The 22,758-nt window shown below is 37.2% G+C and overlaps 2 protein-coding genes across 2 annotated transcripts in view; one reads left to right on the top strand and one right to left on the bottom strand.

Moving 5' to 3' along the window:
* LOC135217947 (retinol dehydrogenase 11-like) overlaps positions 1-22,758 on the bottom strand; it is a 297,263-nt gene that overhangs the window by 213,788 nt on the left and 60,717 nt on the right. The window lies entirely within an intron of this gene.
* LOC135217934 (uncharacterized) overlaps positions 15,009-22,758 on the top strand; it is a 78,924-nt gene continuing 71,174 nt past the window's right edge. Inside the window, exon 1 of the mRNA XM_064254042.1 lies at positions 15,009-15,086. Within this exon, the coding sequence (XP_064110112.1) occupies positions 15,084-15,086 (3 nt within the window). The 5' untranslated portion in view covers positions 15,009-15,083. The remainder of the gene's footprint in view (positions 15,087-22,758) is intronic.

Raw genomic sequence — 22,758 nt, 5'->3', positions numbered from 1 at the left:
ACAAAATAGTTGGATGAGTAGACTTTAAACTGATATTCCTTATTACACGTGAGCATAAGTGTTAACTGTACGTGTTCCTCCGTTTTCATAATTGTAGCCAGTTATATCCGGGCCCGCTCCCTCCCCCCATCACTTTCTTACTCGCTGAATGACTTTAAGTTGCTCTGGTGTTACAGTGTTACAGTCATTCATCGATTTCCACTACTATCGTCAGTGCTTCTTCATCTGCCATTATGCAATTAAGTTATGCGTACGATAGGTGATATAATGGAGAGAGAGAGAGAGAGAGAGAGAGAGAGAGAGAGAGAGAGAGAGAGAGAGAGAGAGAGAGAGAATGTTCCGAATAATTGATATTTCAGGTCAAGCCCTTTTCCTTTGAAAGGAGTAATGTAACCGAGTTCTGTATACCATATGTTGCTCCTCCTTCCGGCCCATTCTATGGTTCTTGCGCCACAGAGCGGCAAAATTCCTCTGGGAGAGACAAAGCAGTGAAGCTAAAGGTTGAAGCCAGTGTTGCTCCTGCCTAGGTAATTAATTAGGAATAAAATTGTTACGAAATGGAATTGTCTTTTTTGTTACAATAAATTTACCTGACTACCAACCTCGACAACTATCTCTCATGTAATTACAGAGTAATACGGATCCATTGTATTAGAGAAAAAGGGAATTATGTAACAGACATAATGGATAATATTTTCTTAGGTAGTTACATTAAGAATATGACGAGGAGAAATCAGGTACATTATTTCCTGAGATCAAATCAGGACAAAGACAATTCCATGAGAGAGAGAGAGAGAGAGAGAGAGAGAGAGAGAGACGGAGAGACGAGAGAGACGAGAGAGAGAGAGAGAGAGAGAGAGATGGGAGAGAGAGATAGAGAGAGAGAGAGAGAGAAGAGAGGAGAAGGAGAGAGGAGAGAGAGAGAGAGAGAGAGAGAGAATGTTTGAAAGCAGAAAGTTTTTAAATCCTTAAAGCATCTTAATTGAATATTTTTTCAAAACCGGTATTGGAGAAATAATACAGATATGTCAGGTTAACCACAACACGAAAGGAACAACAAAAATTCTCCCAGTATTACTTATCAAAAGAGTCATATAAATTCACTGACGCAATGAGACTGTTTAAGAGGCTCTTGTTACTACGGTCAAGAATAGTCGCAACCTTTCGTGGCAACAAAGTCTTGGCTTTACGACGGTAAGTCTCGGAGTCGTTTGTTTTGAGAGAATCTAAAACATTTAAGAGTAAACTTTTATCTTTATTGTTCGTACGGGAAGATTTCCACAGAAACATTTAATAACAGTATTCGAAGGTATTTTAATCGGAAACTTTTAACAATAGGTGTCTGCCATACGAGTTCTATAATATTTCTGTGAAGTTGTTTTGCTAAGAAAAAAGACATCGGCTTCTCTCTAACGAACTTCAGAAAAGTAATAACGTCTGCAAAAAGTAGTGGCATCATTATCACTGAAAAAATGACAGTCACAATGATATGAAGAGGTTTAAAAAATCTCATCGACTCCTTTAAAAAGAAAAACCGCTTATCCCCACTCGAATAACAGCTGCACTTTGGAAGCACTGCAGAGGAAGATTGTGCAAGAAAGCAAGGGCTTTCGCAATATGACTGTCCGCTCAAAGAAAGTTTCTTCGTTTGAGCCCTCGTGGCGGTAAAGTGTGACATGTGTTACTCATTTATTTATACCAGCAATTGAAAAGAGCGCGGGGATCGTTTGATTACCCAACATGCCAGGGAGAGGAAGCTGGGGATAGGGGATGGAGGTAGTTATTAACAGAATTGCATTATGTATCACTGTACACTACATGCAGAAGATACTTAAAATAACGCATATTTGCACACGAACTTCCAGTGGAAAAAAGGCAAAACAACGCCGGATGCTTAGATCGTCCCCAAATGACAGACAAGTGACCAAGAACGTGTCAACTTAAGTTCTCGAAAGGTAGGAATTCTAAAGTTGAATTAGAGTAGGGATCGATGACAAGGCAGAACGCCAGAAGCGGCGCCTTCGATTTCTTCGGGGTTCTAAGCTCCTCTTTTTCTTCTCTTCCCCTTAATTTTCCTTCTTAATTTCGCTTCCTTCTTTTTCACTTATTCTTATTAGGTATAAGATCCCGGGGTAGAGATGAACGTTTGCCTGCCCGCCCTCTTGCATTTACGATAAAAACAAGTGTTATTATAAAAAAACAAACAAAAGACTAAAACCGTCAAGCGGGGCTTCAGAAGATATGATAATCGAGGCAGGCTGGAGTTTAACAAATGATCGCGTTGACGGTTAATGAATGGCTGCTGAATATATTACGGTGGACGAGATAAAAAGTCAAGTGTGAGCGTGTGTCGCGCAGGAGTTTATGTACACATATAGGCAAGATCATGAACCGATACACATGCATGCATACTACTACTATTTGTGAGTATGCGCAGGCAACCTCTTCCTTGCAATCTCTCTCTCTCTCTCTCTCTCTCTCTCTCTCTCTCTCTCTCTCTCTCTCATATATATATATATATATATATATATATATACATATATATATATGTAATATTTATTGGTTCGAATGACTTTAAAAATTCATAACTTATTCACAAAAATGTAAGCTTAAGTGTGGATGCACTTATGGTTTAAATTTACAGACACGCGAAAAAATAAATCCGTACATATGAACGCTTTCGATACACTGTATGCACTCACAGTTGATTTATGTAAAATAGACGTACATTTGCTCGTAAAATTGGACATTAGCACTTTGTCATGAGCATTCTGATGTAATCTATTTGATCGCAGAAGTCACTTGTAAAGCATTCATTAGCCTCGTTAATGACCTCAGAAGGAACGCAATTCATGCACATACTCTGATTCGTTGTTGATATCTGAATGAAGAAGCAGCTTAGTTTGCATTTAGATACCGAAAAACAGGTTATGTGTCGCTTACGATTATTTTGCCCATTCATGTATTTATTTATTCAGCTGCCTGTCTACTTACCTAGATGAGTAACGAATATAGGTTTTATTGTCATCAAATTAATGTTCGGACAAAAGATAATACTGACATCAAACGTAATAAAAATAAGAATGGATGAAAAATGACTGAACTAAAAAGCACAAATGCCTCAAGTTTAACAATAAGAGAGAGAGAGAGAGAGAGAGAGAGAGAGAGAGAGAGAGAGAGAGAGAGAGAGAGAGAGAGGTTGCAACTTTGAGATTTCTTTAATGATAATAAACAGAAACCTACTGACCAGCTCTTCCTAATCATAATAGATAACACCGCCTGCAATACGGCTTGCGGGAAGTACTGTAGACGATTAAAGGTTCTTTACAGCGTTCCATCTTGGGTAACCAGCCACAGTGCTTTCCCCTTTTGACTTTTCATTCATTCCCTTGGGTCTTTTCCCACATGAACTTTACGTTCCGCTGAAGAACAAATCGGTGCTACCAGGACTCACTCAGTGGGTCCTTGGTGCTACTTTGGGTTGTTATCAACGCGTCACCTACTCCAAGGTGCTAGTACTCAACATGGCGGAGGCTCCTAGGGACGCCGCGTTTAGTACTAGCCCCTCGGGGATCAAAGTATCATATACACACATTTCTATATTGTGTGGTCAACAAATTATATTAATAAACGATATCTTCGTGCAGCCGTCTACTTTACATTTACCATACGGTGTTTAGTACCAAAGTCTAAAGAGAGATGTATGTTTAGTACTAGCAACTCGGAGTAGGTGGCGGGTAGACATTAAGCCAAAGTAGTAGCACCGAACAAATCTTTCGTTAGAGACCTATGATGCTTTAGAGCTTTACATCATCATCACTATCATCTTGTGGCCATCGCTGCTTTCTTAAACTAATCACCATCCTCATCTCCGTCAATCTCACCGGCACCTATCATCGTCATAATGCAGTGGACTGGCCACAGGCAACAGTATCTCGGTGGACTTGCTGGGACCATGGCGCCGAGGTAGAGGTCGGTCAGATATGCAAAAGCACGACCGCAGACGCATTAGGGGAACGGAGAACGTCTGTCACTAACCGGTGCGTCAAGCAAAAGATGCACGGAGGATACGCGAGGGAAAGTGTGAAATAGAAAGTGAATAGCATCTGGTAAGTGAATGGAGAAAAGAAGCTAGCCTTGGGTAGTACTCTGACGAGTGAATGGAGAAAAAGATGACCCTTTGACCGCGAGTAATTATCTCCCCAGTTGCGGTTGTTACATTCAGTGACTTGGGGTTGCGTCATTTTAACTCATACATTTTTCTATTCACATAAAATTAGTCTATATAGTGTTTGTACCTCACGCTTGAAAGGGAAATTTTTTTTCTACACTAATAATATCATGTTTTTTAATAAAATCTTTCCAAGATATTCAATACCGAAGAGGTATCGTTTTACGAATTCATAAACTTGTCCTCATATACATGAGTAGAGAATCTATGTAATTACTTTCAAAGCAAAGGCATCTTATCTGAATAAGAGAAGCCCAAAATTTGTGCGATCTAACCAGCTACAATCAGACAAGGACAATATTCCCTGGATACTCTGATATTGCAAAGATGAGGATCTTGTGGCGTTTCTTTCATCTCAGATTTGGTTGATCTCATATCTGGAAATCTTTGTATGACGCAATGGCTGTATAGGAATCACGCTGTTTAAATTTTTTTAACCATGGCGGATCAAGTTATAAAATTCTACAGCCTGGCACTGGATAATATTAAATTTGTCCTATTAGCCTTGATGAACCAAAAAGTAGCTACTAACGTTTAGGAAGCTACGTGGGAACAGCATAGTTTTAAACAGTGAGACAGAATGTATCTAATCGGGCTCCTCATCTGAAACTAAAACGTGACACCTCGAACTGATAGTCTCAATTTTGAGGGCAACAACAGAAACATGTCTCATTCCTGAGGTGTCACGCGGTGACAGCTGCTTCGAGATATTATGCTGATGAACGGACAAACAATATGGCAAACAATATAATGGGACGCATTATGAATGGTTACCTCCGAGTTTAATAGCTGCTGATGATCAATGATAAGCAAACAGCAGGATGACAGATAATCATTTAGGCGAATCTCTCTCTCTCTCTCTCTCTCTCCTCTCTCTCTCTCTCTCTCTCTCTAAGAACAAGTTCTCCAACCAAACAGGTGAAAAATGACAAAGGTCCGACAGCATATATTACTAAAGAATCTGACTACACTGAGGTGTTTAGCTTTGTATTTTTTTTTTCTTTTTGATAGTAAAACGGTAAGATAAAGTGAAGAAATAAAACGCAGTATCAAAATTCGTACTAAACAGAAGCTGAGAGCGAGGTAGGGAGGGCGGGAAAGACGGAGGGGGACATTTAGATGTTATCTTGACACTAACACAAAAGCTCCTCTGAGGACAATGCTAAGTGTTTTGTACGAATGTCAACCAGGCTGTACCGGTTGGATTCATGTAAAACTGGAGTGGTATTTCACATGCAGCATTTAGGTTTGAAAACACTTTTAATTCTGACCCAGACATTGAAATATTTGAATTATTGTGAACATTAAGATTTGAAGCGATTACATATTTTATAACCGCAGATTTTAAATTACCGAAGTACTGAGAAATCTCCAGCAAATTTTATTCAGCGTATTACACTGAACTGAAAATTGTGTCCTAACGATTAATACAGGCTTATAGCCATAGTCTATTTAGATTTATCTACTGTGTTGTGACGTTACCGAGACATTGATGCTTTCAAGCAACATAACTGTCGTAATGGAAAGTATTCAAGATCATATAATAAAGCAAACAAAGTGGAGTTTGCATTTTGCATGAATATGCCGTCATTACAGCTAAGTCAGAATGCGCAATGACTTGTGCGAGTAAAGGGGAACGTGTATAGTACAAGTAGTTCTTAGCTGGGGTATTAACAAAACCAAGCTAACATTGGATTGAAAAAAAAAATAGCAACAGTTTCATAAGACAAAGTTTATTAGATATTTAAGGGAGACCATAAAATGAAAAAAAACACCAAGAGGTTATATGGGCCTACTTCAGTCATTGAAATCAGGTGCACTTCAAAGAGAGCTCGAGGTAAATTAATGACGCCCACCAAAAATTAGAATTACATCATAACGGCTAATCCCAGGTACACAACTATTGACAAATCAAGTCATTCTATCAAGAGAAATGAGTAAATCGCGATACTGCGGTCTCCCACCTGCGTATGTGCTCAGGGTCAAAAGTAATTAAAGAATTTCCATACCTCTGACTTATTGCGAAACCGAGAGATGTAGGCAATGTATGGCACAAGAGAGATGTCATACTACTATACTACTATACTACTACGAGAGAGAGAGAGAGAGAGAGAGAGAGAGAGAGAGAGAGAGAGAGGCATGGAATACGAAAAGTCTTCAAGCGGATTGTGAAGTACTTGAAGAGAGAGAGAGAGAGAGAGAGAGAGAGAGAGAGAGAGAGAGAGAATGTTCTATTTGCAGTAAGGCAAATGGTAGACGAACGTTTTTGTACCTTGCGTCACGAAAGCAAATATGAAGAAGGGGATGTTTACAAAGTAAGTTTAACACGGCGGGATCCATAATAACTGGCAGCTTTCTCGTTCTTTAGTCTTCTTTGCCGATACGCTAGAAATGTAGGAAGGAAGGTCCATGGACGAAACCTCAACTGAAAGGCTCTGGTTTCTGTTGCAAGGGGCGGGTGGGGGGGAGTTTTTAGCGTCTTATTGCCTTTAAAAGTAAGTGCGGAGATGGAAAGTGTGCTTAGTACGTGAATACAAACAAGGAAAAGACAAAGGAATACAACAGATAAAATCAATCGAAACTTAACGACAAAAATACTATAAATGACAAACAATTACATAAGTCGCGCTCGTCACTCCAAACGGAAGGTTTCCCAAAAGTAAATGATACACACTATACTCGGGTTTTTTCCATTTGTCCACCAGCCTGTAGTGTTTGCGTATGGTAACACTGCGTCTTGGGATTTAGATATAGTTACATTCAGCTTACATTCAACAATAATAATAATATCCTATTTCGAATATTAACGGTGTAATTCGCATACAGTAAATTATTAAAACACTTTTCAGTTGCAAATGTACACCAAGATATCCTTTCATTTACCTAAAATTTACACAGCGTAACTATCTAAAGCCCGGGACGTAGTGTTACCATACGCAAACACCACACAGGCGGGTGGACAGATGGAAAAAAACAGAGTATAGGAATAAAGTCATGGCTTCATGGAGACGCTTTGCAATATAATATATATCTCGGTGAACGGGATTGCCTAAACATACAGGAAAAGCTGCCGCTAATAAAAGAGAAGGAAACAAACGTCAGAGGAACCGTTTGCAATGACAGTCTGTGGGTTGCTTTTATGGGCAGAGACCGAACGCATCTACCCACCCGTCTCCCTCCGCCGTAAAATGCGCCTCAGATGTGGTCAGTGAAAGTCACGTAAGTGTAAAAACCATAGGACCAAAACGCCCTCTCCAGTTACCTCGAAATCAATTAACTTTACACCGAGAAGTCAGTCCTTCCTTTTAAGGAAAACCACCTGTCTCGTTCATTAACTAAATGAATCAATGAACAAATACCTTAATGGACAAGCAAACGGCGAGAGCATCCAGTGAAACCGTAGTCACTCGAGAGCTGCAAGCACTGTCCTAAAACGTGCCAAGATTGATCGCCTTCGCCTTCTGGTGAACCGAAAACCCCTTTTACCAATTTACAGAACAAGAATTTTACCAAACGTGATCGTGGAAATTCTCGCCAAATTTTTTTTTCGCTAAAATACCATGCGAGTCTGAACAGAATCTGACGATCTAACAAAAAATCTATCACATAATTCAATATTTCGTTGAGATCTCGAATCTGGTCAATATACCACAATAATTAAAAACATACAATGGGCAGTTTAATCTGACTCAGTGGAAATTCAACACAGTCAGGCCAAGTTGTGTTAGGAACCTGACAAATTATTTCGCTAATATTGATTAAAGTCCGCAAAAAGTCTTCACTCCGATCAAGTTTTATTTATCATTAAAGATCGAAAGCAAAGTTTAAAACACCAACCAGTCATCCCAAGTTATCTTATTTCATATCAAACGTCATGTAAGTTTCAAGGAAATGATCACTAATATATATAATATCAATAAGTAGTTACAGCTTTCTGCTAATTCCACACATTTGTTGCTGGCATTTACTCTAACGCTATCAACTCAGTTTTCATTAGAATCTTGAACGCTTTTTCGACTACACCCCATCTAGAGCAATATAGCTTAATTCGAAGCAGTTTGACATATAAATTTTTAAGAAAATCCAGAGTGATGTTGCCGGACTGGAACTATTATCATGATCATCACTGTGTGAGGGACGGGTGTTGCAGAGGCACTGGAAACACTTCGTGACTTTCGGTCCTCATTATTATGACAATATTGTGATTCCTATTATGAGGTTTTACCTCCGATACTGCTAAATTCAAGGTGGCTACAGAAGAGTTCATCGCGTGCGCCAAATAAGTCACGGTGCAGGGCATATTTTATTGTCATTCAATAAATTTTCCTAAAATTTGACGAAATCTCAAAAAAAAAAAAAAAAAAAAAAAAAAAAAAAAAAAAAAAAAAAAAAAACACACATTGTTTACTAAAATAAATGTCAAAAATACACAGGATGTATGAAGTTAGGGTTATAACTCGTGAAAAACAGCGAAGATAGAGGCTAATTAATTATTAGCTAGCAAGTGGAAACTCATACACACACAAACACTACCTGTACCTGGTGACTTCGATCCCTAGCCTTCGTTGACGTGGGTATTCCACCTTCATTTGTAATGTCATTAACGGATAGTATCAAGCTAAAACCAATAATTCCTTGAATATTCTACAGCTATACAGACGATAAAAGGAGCTACAATAATGTAAACAACTGTCCAACGTCGTAACTACACACATCTTAAAAGATCCATCATTTACTATCGATAATAACATATTGACAGACACAACATTCAAATACCCGTAGTCCAGTGTAGGCCGTTCGAATAATTCACATTATATTCTCCATTAAAGTCTACTGAAAAGGAATATTAAATTAATAAAATGTTTTTTCTTACTTGTGAATTGTAATCACAATATCCGCAAACTAAGTTTACTATGTACCATGCATCATATTGTTGATCATACGGGCAAAACAAGTATCAGATTTGTTCTGACTTCTATTTTCGAAAGTACTTCACACTTGAATACATAATTTTGCATCGAATCGTTGAAATATAATGAAAAGACTATTGCATTTACCAGTTAAAAAATCTGTCATGAAATCAATTATTTTAACCTCACCATGTTGGGTAAACATATCCTAAACAGCAAATAAGCACAAACAGATGCGTAAATAAGTACTTCCGGTCAATGAATCTTAACACGAAATCACTTGCAAAATTCACTTATTTGTTTTAACTGCCGCCAGGTATGAAACCGAGAACAAGAAAGCCAAACCGACGAGGCTTTAAAATTGTTTATTATCCTGTAAATACACCGAGCCGAAAAGTAATGATCGTATCATTTTTGTAGCGTTGAATTTCTATCATCGACTCAAGCGTAGGAAACTTATTAAGCACATTGAGATTGAAAGAATGAAAACCGGAAAAATACTGAGAAAATCCCACATTAATTAGCGCTTACTCTGGGAACTAATTTAGCGAAAATGTTTCAGGAGGAAATAGCATTTCTTGCTTTCTCTATCATAACTCTATTAATTTCCTTTCTCTTGTGATTCACTGAGACTAAACTTTCTCAATCATTTTTCTGATGAGGTTACATTTGCTGCGATTCCAAACACGAGTGAGTTTCACGAAGCGAAGGACACCTGGATGAAAGAAACTATGCCAAGGCCTCGAGCTTCCCTTCAAAGTCAGCATCTAAACCTAACGAACGCCTAAGGACAAGAGCTATTTCTCATCCAAGCACCGTTCATTATGTAATTATAGACAGTCCACCTCTTATTACCCAAACAAACTGACTTGGGTTAATAACCTCCTCATGGTCAGTTTATGGTCTAGTTATGGTTAGTTCTACGGTTAATCTCTAGCCATCAGCGCACCATGTTTACGCACAAAACGAATGTTTCAATAAAATGGGTCTAATGATCACGGGAATCTCTAATGAACATATTTATTACGCAGACTCGGTCTCGAGTCACGCTAACTCAGTGCTATCTCAATCCATATTCACTTTTCTCAGTAGTCAGCGTCATTTTCATTGTTGATAAGCTTCACTTTGTAAATGGAAACTAATGTTTAATATTTCTTTTGATTGCTATATAAGCTCACATTTGTAAAAGCTATCGCTTAAAAATGGTGTCTTTGTTACTGACTCAGAAACTTATTTCTCTCTGTTAAAAAGGCCACGACATTTTTTTTCCGTAAAGACTAAAACGCTTGCTGCGCGCTCGCGTGAATTGTAAGAGTGAAAACTTTCTTTTATTCCCTTTACATCTGAATTGAGAGTTCACCTCTACCTAGAGGAAGTAAAAGTTCGAACTGCTCACCAGGAGAGAGGAGGAAATGCTCGAAAATAAGAAATATAGGACGGCCAACTAACCCCAAACAAAGAGAGGACTAAGACTGCACAGCGGGGAATGAAGATATCAATTATTTTTGCAAATGATTTTTCACCTGTAGCTTAAAATCTTATATGAAAAAAAACAGGGTTGAATAAAAAAACTTAAAGTTATTTCTCATCGGTGAGCACGAATATCTTGAAACGATGAGCAATATTCAGATCTAGAAACTTTAGCTGCTTTCCCAGAGAAGGCCTGTAGGAGAATAATTGTTTCTAAGACCTTGGCAAAAAACTTCCACCATATCAAGAACTCTACTAACAGAAATGAACCAAATTTTACTTCACTCCTAACCTTGGTTGTCTTACGAATTTGGATATGAAAATGACCATCGCAGTGTAGTTACATTATTATCATTTCAGTAGATGAGACCTATTCACATGGAACTAGCAAACGGGTGATACTGATTTGAAATTCAAGCTCCCACTGCAGACCCCCACACTGCAGCAGTAACTGATCATGTTACAGAGCCAGTGATTTTTTCTTGCCCAGGGGGAGACGCGAACCCGTGACATCCCAGTGGCATGCCACTATACCAGCGGACCAGCGAATTTCGACATGAATATGAGAATCACAAGGTAGTTACATGAAAAATACGAACCTTTGTAAACAGTAGTATGAGCAACAGAACGATAATTCCCTTCAAATTCTAATTTATTAGCTGTAGTTTAGCACCGTAAAACACAAGTGTAAAAAATATAATTAACCTTTGGTCCTGCCTTTTCCTATTCTTCTGCAGGTACCGGCTAAAATGTCAGTAAAAAGATTCGTATAATTAATTCTAACTCTCAGAAACCAGATGGCTTAGTCCATCTGTCGCCTACTAAAAGGTAAACCATTGCTACGTGTATTTATGGAAGAAAAGACAAAGAGAGAGAGACAGAGAGAGAGATAAGAGAGGGATTTAGAGAAAAGAGAGAGAGAGAGAGAGAGAGAGAGAGAGAGAGAGAGAGAGAGAGAGAGATGCGAGCATATATAAACATAAAGAAATTAACCTGACACGAAATATATAATTTAGCTGCTAAAATCCGCTTATGAATTGTACGCAAAAAAAAAAGTCAAGAGACATCACATTCAGTCTAAAATAGTGTCAGAAAACAAAACGGTACTTTTGCGTCTAAGCATAAGTCTCCTCTCATTTTGGAGTTTTCACTTTCATTTCTGGCCATACCAATCATGTTTTTTTTTTCCACCACCAGGCTCTACAATGAAAGATATACAATATATATATATATATATATATATATATATATATATATATATATATATATATATATATATATATATGTGTGTGTGTGTGTGTGTGTGTGTGTGTGTGTGTGTGTGTGTTTGTGCATGTGTATGTGTGTGCGTTTGTGTGCGTGTGTGTATTGAGAGGTTAAATTGTTTGTTATTTTGATTGGTATTCAGCTGAATATTGGTTATACATATACTAATCAATTGACTATAAATAAAAGGAGTTTAAGGTAAAAATAAAATTATGGACAGTGTCTACATGACATGCAAAGCACATCTCAACAGACCAATGATAATAATAACAGTACACTTTTGACAATAATCATAATACTAACATTAGAATTATACAAATAAAAGAATCAGTATTGGTAAGATATGAGGATGAAATCCACACCATTTTCACGCACACCCTTCTCGTTAGTCTCTTTGTTCGACTGACACGATAATTATTCCCCAACTTCAGAGAAAATGAGAATAATGGGAGTCAGTCATTTGATAGTTTTCATTCAACCAGCATTTAAAACACCGAATTCTATCGTCTCTTCCGTGTTTTCCGAATAACTATTCAATTTGAATTTACCAGGCTCGACGTCATAATGCTTACCAAAGTATAGCATCGCGTTAGACTTCCGGAAATTGTTCAGTACTAAATGCATGTATGACTGAGCAAGTGGTTCGGTTTTCTGAATATTATTGCGAGTTGCAAAGTCACCGCAGTTAGAAGTAAAAAGTAAAACCTATTTTGCGATCTTCTTTATGGGTCGCAGAATGTGTAGGAGTATGCGCGTTTATTCTTGTTCTCTACACTAATGGATGTACTATATATATATATATATATATATATATATATATATATATATATATATGTATATATATATATATATATTATATATATATATATATATATAATATATATTGCTGAAATTACTCCACCTAAAGAACCACTGTCGTTCTCAAATAAGAGCTTGGTGTTCAGATTACAAAATCATGCAAATTTAAGAAATTTAAATAATAATTAACTGAGAGTAAAATTGAATAAATGCTCGGTCTGGCGTACAGACACCTTGTATTATCAGTTTTGACACAAATAATTCTATTGGCAGGTAAAGACAAACTTTTCTGTTTGACGTTGCTGTTTATGCATGAATATATTCATCCGTTTACTAAATTCCTTATCTAATGATTCCTATCTGTCTATTTTCTACCTTTTCTTTTGTGTGAAAGCTCATTTTTTAGAGAGAATGGCCTTCTTAATTGTTTCATAAATGTTTACATATTTTAAACAACAAGAACTACAATAATAAAAGTAATAATAATTATTGCATAATCATATTATTGTCAGTGCATATATCCGAAGGCTACGGGAAACCTGATATTGAAAAGATTTCTCCGATATAATAAAACCTCATGAAATTTGTGTTGCCATTTTGTGTCCCTTGAAACAGACAGAATATCTGTGCCATGTAGAATGATGATGAATCATTACTGAAACGTTCTTAATTCTTATGTCATGCTGACAAAAACATATAATCCGCTTGAAAGGTTTAGCTTATTTTGCTAACATATAAACAAATACACGAACATGCAGACGTATCTGAAGGGCAAATAACCCTCAATTAGATTACGCGACTTTATATTCTTGAATCAGTCTTCAGAACTGCCAGTCATAAAGAAGCAGAACAACCAAGCAAACAAGTAAAAAATGCGCCGAAGTCTCTTCGGTGCAATCCAGTTTTCTGTATGAAACTCTTAGCCAGGGACCACGATACTCTCAGCCGGCCGTGGTGGCCTGGGTTGCTGCGTTGCCAGATGCACGATCATTTCTAACTTTAACCTTAAATAAAAAAAAAATCTTTTGAAGACAGAGGGCTGCAATTTTGTATGTTTGGTGATTGATGGGTGGATGATCAACATACCAATTTGCAGCCTCCTAGCCTAAGTAGTTTTTAAGAACTCGGAAGCGGAGAGATGAGTTTACACTGTATGCTTAAAGAATTCTGCAATTTAGCAACCAATGAACGCAAGTTCCTTTAGACAATCAACGCTTCAAGCTGAATTAGCCACAAACAACTAGGTCTTATTTTTCTATTAATTACATACATTGTAGTATTTTAGAATTTTAATACAGATTTTAATTTACAGGTATTCATTTATATTCATAATATATACTCTGATTTCTCTTACATATGAACAGTGTTATCTGGGAGTTTGCCTCGTTAGGCATTGTGATTTTCAGACTTATTCTTCACGAATATCAGCTCATTTGGAGTAATGACGAAAAAAGCGTATGGACACCTACCTAAAATAAGATTTAACTAATTAAAAGCCAGACCCCATTACCTGGATATCAAGGCGTAACACAGTAATTATCGTGGTCACACATTTTTTATTCGCATATTTTTGAGAAGGAACTAGTGGAGATGTTTCTCATCATTTGCTTCTTATTATTGTTGTTAATTACTATTCTTCAGAAGTAAATATTGACATGAAACAAAGACGGAAAGGCTCTTAACTTACAAAGAAAGCTCTCAGCATAACGACCATTCCTTGAAAACTCAAAAAAAAAAAAAAAAAATATTAGCTACATGCCAATCATCCAGCATAAATTTGTTCATGCATATACAGGACCAGCAGTGAAAGTTCGAGTTATATGGAACAAAAATTCACTGATTATTCGAATGATTAAAAATGGCAAAGAGTATTTGACAATCACCTGCCGATAAAATGTAAAACACTTATACTAGGTCTATGTATGTCCTCTCAATTTTGCTCAACATGTTATTAATAAATAAATAAACATTAATTTCTCTACGACCACATGTTCTTTTAACACTCTGTCAGGACATATTTATAAGTTTACCAGAGCGTAAAAGTACTGTGCTTCATTCATAAACACGCTGTCTCTGAATACGAATCGTTCGCGACAAATTAGTCAGGAAAATGTCCAAAAATTAAAACCGTTTTACGGATTTTCTCACGGTTTCAGGCAAGCAGTTTCACGCACTGGTCCTTTCTATACAGAGCTAATTTTACGAGGGAGTAGGGCGTATAAGCAGGAAAAGAAGAGAGAAAACAAAGAATGGACAACAGACGGTACGGGAACCAAACAAACGCCTCGGCCAGAGCATATAAAGGGATCACTGACACATCTTCCAGCCAGAACTCTGCCGCCAAGCGCAGGTGGAGAAGGTTTCTCTTTGAGTGTGACTTACAGCTCTGGTCTTGAAATTGCACGGTTATGGTAAGTACTCGTGAGACTGATAGCGCACGCGGATTCCTCTTGTAATGCTATACGTACTTTTATGACAGTGTGGTAAACATGTACTTAATTCGGCTAATAGTTGGACGTATTACTTCTGTCCATACACAGTGTAACAAAACAATTAACATTTCTATTTCCAAACTAAATAAGAGACAAGTGACTAAATTACAGTGAAGCATGTTGACTTTGTGACCAAACACAATAGTGCTTTAGTTTGGGAGTTTTTATTTATTAATTGTTTCATTTTTAGAGTATACTGACTTTTCTTTTGCATGGCTGGACAAGCGAACCGTCTGATCCACGCGTTCAATAATAATAATAATAATAATAATAATAATAATAATAATAATATAATAATAATAATAATAATAATAATAACAATAATAATAATAATAATAATAATAATAATAATAATAAATAATATATGCAGTAGATATATATATATATATATATAATATATATATATATATATATATATATCTATATAAGTACATTCAACCAAATGAATGGAACAAAAGCAACGAGAAAAAAGAAAACCAAATAAACACGAGGAATATCTACTTATGCTGGTTGGCAATTCTTTCAGTTTTAGTTCATGAAAAGTGACCGTTCCGCTTAGATATCCAACTGGGAACTTCTTGAGTATATTTTACAAAATGTTAGCTAGAGGTGTTCGTGTAGGATACTTAAAGAACGAAGACACGGTCTACAAACATAACTGAAATACTTCAGATTTAATTGGATTATTTCATTCACTTCTCAAGTTTTAATTTTTGAACATTAAAGTATCGAAGATAATTTATATATAAGCTACCGGCGTTTCTTCAAACACAGAGCAATGTATTGTATACTAAGCCTCAGCCAAAAGGCGTATTAAAAGTATCATAGAATTTACAAATTAAGCCAATACGTGTTATAGACTCGTAATGTTAAGATTTCAAAGTAAATTAGCATAAAAAGCCCCCTAACCAATTTTCATACCTTTATGAACAACAAAATCTAATTATATATAATACCACAAACAGATATTTCGAAATGAAGACGAGATAAATATCAATAACAATTCTTATCATTCCTGAAAATGTAATAATACACCTTTCGGAAAACCATGCAAAAGTGTGGACACTTTTGCACCTTCGCAAAACAACTTTTGGAAATAAAATTCCATACTTAAAACACACACACACACACACACATACAATAAAAAATTACAAGTCTCTTGCACCTTACTCTTTCATTCGCGTTCGATTCTCAAACCGGACGAGGAGGGACGATATGAGCTCGTTCACTAAAACCCAGCATGTTTCTATTAAGTTAAATAGTGCATTACGTACTCGCTGTCAGTCCACTGCTGTGGGGTGCAGTTAGGGTGGAGAAAAAGGAGAGAAAAGGAGAAAGGAACAGAAGTGAGTGTTTAGTGACCCAAGATCAAGATGGATGCCATCAAAACGGGAGGGTTTGACGGGATAATCTTCACACCCTCGGGGAGAAATCATTCAGTTATCTGGTCAACTCTGTTGGGAGTTACCACCTACCAAAGATACTATAGTGTACTCTATAGTATCTTTGCCACTTGCGCAGTATGCACCGCATGGGACACTGAAGAAAAAACTCAAGGTACTTTAGAGCATAGCCACCTGAATTGCTTTCTGCCATTTCACTTTTCATCAGTTCACCCTGGCCTCTTCTCATCTATAAATCTGCCCAGCTTCACTTTTATCATGTTACCGTTTTTACATCACACTTCAAAACAATTCTTACTTTCGAACTCACAAAGTCTACAATTATGACTCATTCGTCTCGTTCAACTAATTGATAAATAAAATCGGTCATCTCTCTGATCACGCTCTTTAGCGCCTGAGTGGCGTGGTCGGTATGCTGTTGGCGTACCACCTCGGTGGCCGCGAGTTCGATACTCGGGCATTCCATTGAGGTGTTAGAGATGTGTATTTCTGGTGATAGAAGTTCACTCTCGACGTGGTTCGGAAGTCACGTAAAGCCGTTGGTCCCGTTGCTGAATAACCACTGGTTCCATGCAACTTAAAAACACCATACAAACAAACGCTCAGTTTTCCCAAACTGAAGATCTCATCTTTAATGGCAGTTGTCCAGAATTACAAATTTTCACTTTCATTCGAAGACAATTATTTGCCGCCCACCAAATCATGTCCTCTGGATAGTTTAAAATCAGATGAAATGACTTCCGATAAACCGAACGTTCTCGTGGTGGGAAAATCAATAAGCGAGGAAATTACCAGTGGCTGGTCAAGTATAGTGCTTATGTTCTGGATATGTGCAAGACAGCATTATATCCACACTGACTGTTGAATATTTGTTCTCATTTACATTTTGTTATTTTCATCGTATGCTTAAACACACATACACGCAAATAAACACACACGCACTCATGCATACATAATATTATGTATACATGCGTGTGTGTATGTATGTAAAAACGTGATTATAATATATATATATATATATATATATATATATATATATTATATATATATATATATATATATATATATAGTATTTTTGATCAAGAACAATGAAAAAAATTTCATTACAGATATAAATGCTTAAAGACGTAACACAGTTTCCTCCAGGCGTAAAACTGGCGAAAGCAAGAAAAATAATCATTAAAAACAGATAAAATTTCATACTCGTTATCAAAAGTCTTAATGACTAGTTTTCGTAAGGTTCCCCCCACCCTTTATTTTTTTTTTTTAGTTTATAACTTCCAGCAGTTATGAACGCATTCCCATGGCAACAATTACCCGAGAGCTTCAAGGGCGCCAAAGCGAATCTGTTTACTGCAAAAACATGCTGCCAGAACACGACATAATTGCACATGATTGCAGACGGTGCTAGTCCGGACAAACGCATCTTCTTTCTCAGCTGTCAAAGAGCGGTCAAAGGTATTTCCGTTACAGAAATACCTTTCACACAATGGACTTGGAGGTTTCTTTTATTTCTAAATTTTTCAAATTGCTATTCAAAACCAATACTATTTGTACTAATCTTTTTATTTCATTAAGTGACCACGATTGCAGTAATTGTAAATCAAGTGATTTCAACGACACGTCAAGGACCTATCCCAGTAATTTTAAGTAACGTTTGCTTTATCTTAGAAGATTCAGCTTGAACTGCAATGTTTGACATACACACACAGACACAGGCACTCACACACACACACACACACACACACACACACACATATATATATATATATATATATATATATATATATATATATGTGTGTTGTGTGTGTGTGTGTGTGTGTGTGTGTGTGTTTGAGTTCGAGGTTACAAACAAAACAGTGTAAGTTAGTGTGCATTTGTGTAAAGAATATCATGCGTATATATAAATATATATAATAAATATACATAATATCATATTCATCACGGTATCTCTCTCGGCATATGAATGATTACACGCTACTCATATCTAAAGACGGATGCTCCAAACAGGATACGCTATCAAGACAAAACTTAATTCTCCTATAAATTTGACTCATTTCGATATTTCGCAGGAAGAGAGAAAAAATCCCCTTTCAAACGGTTTACGTGTATTTCGTTCACCTCCAACATAATTATGGGAAGCGCTTTCCCCTATTTCACCCCCACATATGGTTTCATGAAATTAGTATTGCCGTCAGCCATATTGCCCTGATAAAAACACGCTCCACTAACGTTGAAATTTCACTATAGCTGTTTGTCACCTGTTCATTAACAAGACAAATCTTAAAAAACAACGGTATAACTTTCTTTGGAACCTTGAGGTAAAACGTAATTAACGTAGTGTTAGGAAAGAGTTGGTACTAGAGAAAGGAAAACCTTAAGGACTTACTTGACAAGCATTAAAACGAAAATTCTTTATGGCTGCTGCCAAGCAAAGTAGTCAGTCAGTCACCTATCTGGATACCACAGCCGCTCTCAATATTTTCATTTGATAGACATGAGGACTGCAAATATAATTCTTGTTAAAAGGCCGTATAAACTCTCTCTCTCTCTCTACCTCGGAATTAATATATTTTCATATATGCTTAACCGAAGGGGAATTTTTTAGGCGATAAGAGAATTGTCGGCACCCGGGCGCGAACCCTCGAAACCAAACAAATCCAGGACGACAGTGAAGCTTTAACCCAGCCCACCACCGCAAGAGGCTATAAGTTTATGCCGCCTCTCACCTCCAAGTACCTGTCGCGCTCAGGTATTCGTTGTTTGGGTTGATGCAGTCTCCAAACAACGAATACCTGAGCGCGACAGGGATTTGGAGGTGAGAGGCGGCATAAACTTATAGCCTCTTGTGGCGGTGGGCTGGGCTAAAGCTTCACTGTCGTCCTGGATTTGTTTGATTTCGAGGGTTCGCGCCCGGGAGCCGACAATTCTCTTACCGCCTAAAAAATTCGCCTTCGGTTAAGCATATATGAAAATATATTAATTCCGAGGTAGAGCGAATTAGATATTAAAGGACATTTGTAGCTCGATGTATGTATATGAATCATGGTAATGTGATATGACTATATATATATAGTATATATGTATATATATATATATATATGTATATATATATATATATATATATATATATATATATATATATATATATTTATAATATGTATTCAATGTTCCTCAGTCTATTATAGCACCAGTGGGTACTGCCTAAGGAAGACCACTGGGTAATGACCCAATGGGTCAACTGTCAATTTAACGTCCTCGTAGCACAAGTCAAGGTCTAGAGACCTTGGCACTGTTACGAATCTGTTCCATCAGTTGTTGGTGGTGTTGTGTTTGTGTGTGGTGGAGAGGGCGTGGGGGTGAATGTCCATGGGTATATTTAAAAAAAAAAATCTTCAGTGCCCTCTGCTGACCTAAATATTGACTTTGGTATCTGTGGTGGGTAAACCCCAGGATATAGAGCTGGAACCTCAAGCCACACATATATACATGCTGAGAACCCCAGGGTAACACCCTCCAGAGGCACTCAAAAAAGTTTACGGTGAAATGTACATAAACTTTACTGTACTTGGGCATAAAAAATGAAAGCGATATTTTCGTAATTTCATAAGTGAGTTGTACCTAAAATATAATAAGTGTATTGAGCTGTTCTGCATTTTTTGGTTTAAGATTTTGTGATATTTAAATGTACAGTTCTTAACCCGAGGAATACCTGACACTCGGAAATAATCATATTGATTCGCAGCTCATTTTATGAACACACACACACACACACACACACACACACACACACACACACACACACACACACATATATATATATATATATATATATATATATATATATATATATATATATATATATATATATATATAAAGAATGGACGGTGGCAATCAACAGCCAAAATATAGCCATAAAGAACTAGAGGAAGGTATCTAGGCATTTGCATGGTTTAATTGCTTACGTTTCAAGGCCTAGCCTTATTATCAAAGCTGTAAAATATTCACAAATACATCAAAACGTCATAAAACAATCGGGATAAAAGTATGCTAATCAGTTTAAAATGCCAGGAGAACGGTATTGCCATCCAAGCGGAAAGAAATAATACGAGCGACAAGGAGAAACGTTAAAAGTCCAGGGTAACCTTATGCCAAGAAAAGGGGGGTGGAGGCAGTTTGGTTGTTCAACTTCGGGACTACCTGTATTACACGGAGAGACTCGAGGATTGCCAGCTGCTGAGGAGAACGAGCCCTCAACAGAATTTTAAATTGATTGTGTTCAATATCTATTTTGCATTTTTTTCTAGCATGCTGTCGAATACTGAAAAACTCTGGATTCGACAAATGGACCCCAGTACGATAACTAACATCTCTGTGATATTCGACGCGGACTTTTAGTAACCTACGGGGGACACCGACATATTCCCCTGACTACATAGGGGGCAAGAAAATAAATATGCTGCATTCGATGCCATCAGAGAATTCAATCTATCCTTATGTTTAAAAAGGGAACCTATGGTTAGAAGATATAACTAATCTACATAAAGTGTGAAGAGAAACGATAAAGTTCAGCTTAGACTTAAGTGTCGTTTGTTGAATTCTTTCAAATATCCCATTTTTTATAACCTCTTCCTAATAAACTGCCCTCGTAAGGGCCGGTAGAGGACAAAATAGCCGGATTCAACTAAAATTAACAAGGGGTATAAATTGATACCGGCTCTCGTGTACAAATCACCGTCGAACGCAGGTATTTGTAATTAGCGTCGGTATCAACTCACCTCCACCATGATGTCAGTTGGGTCTGAAGCACGCCACGTACCCGTATTATCTCTTGATATCCGAATGGGCTACGGCCTCCAATGAACGTGGCGAGTTCTCATGTTCGACGGTTCAATCCCGTGAGACGACTAACTTCTTATCAACTATAATTCCCTTTCGATAAATATACATAGTATATATCCTAGGTAAAGCGAATTCTTGCCTTTAACTTGAACTTCAACCTAGTAAAGATCAATTATACCTACACATTTTTTGACCATCGCATCCACAAACCTGCTCTTCAATCTACCATGAACTGATACATAATCCAACAATATCTTTGTCTCCGTTTTCTATTTCCCAATTTACTTGAGAATGTTTTTCTTTGGAACCTATATATTTCCAGCTATCAAGCCCAATTCCAAACACATTTCTTCAAGACACCAACTTTTCTCATAAACCGGAGAAACTTCATATCTGCCCAGAATGCATGCTTTTCTGTGACTTACTTGTCCATTTAAATGATATATCACAGCTACCCTTGATTTTCTCCAGAACCTGCCCAACAGAGATTCAAAGTTCCTCGAAAGCATTCTTTCATTACCATATTTTCCAATCCTGGCTCATACACATTCCCTATGACAGCTAGTTTTTCTGCCATATACAATCTTTCCCTACAAATCTTGAATTAAAACACTCCCTCTCTCACCAATCCCTAGTCATCCTGACAGCAAAAATATTACACCTTCCCTGGCCTACATATTTAAGCTACCAAAATAATTGTTCTTTGTATCCCTTTCATCAATGCAGTGCCCATTCACCTTTCAGTGCCACAATATTCAGCTTCCTCTCCTCATACACATTAACTATCATATATTTCTATTCTGCCGTACCACATCCAAACGCATTTAGCACCACAGGATATATTATCATCTTATATTTATAAATTTTAGCAAACAAATACAAGACAATCGTCTGCAAATTCCATGCCCCCAAACATTCAGTGACCCACTACACAGGGGGAGGCTACAATATTCTTATTTCCCAGTATTCCACAGGAGCAAGCATGTAATGGCCATGACCTCTTGAGAGAAAGCTAATCTGCCTTGGAGGTATCTCTTACCATCAAGGGGTCCTCTGAGTTGGGACCCCTTCTAGATGAACCGCAAACCATTGGCAAATTCTAGAACGGAAATGTCGTACACCTTATTGTGCCATGCTGTAGCAATCCAAAGCAAAAAGATTGACCTGATAATGCTGTTACTGTTGATCACAGAAGATGGGTAATTCACCATTTAAGACATTTTTTTCCCCAACGAGACTGACAACCTTCTAGTGGAACCCCTCTGACCTGGGATACAATGCATTAGAATTGCAACACTTAGGTTTTTCTTATGGGGGCAATGATGCCTTGGTGTGTGCGTGTGTGT

Source organism: Macrobrachium nipponense, chromosome 19 (assembly GCF_015104395.2).
Source record: "Macrobrachium nipponense isolate FS-2020 chromosome 19, ASM1510439v2, whole genome shotgun sequence".
Taxonomy (NCBI): domain Eukaryota; kingdom Metazoa; phylum Arthropoda; class Malacostraca; order Decapoda; family Palaemonidae; genus Macrobrachium; species Macrobrachium nipponense.
The sequence above is the reverse complement of the archived record's forward strand: the minus strand, read 5'-3'. Positions and strand labels throughout refer to the sequence as shown.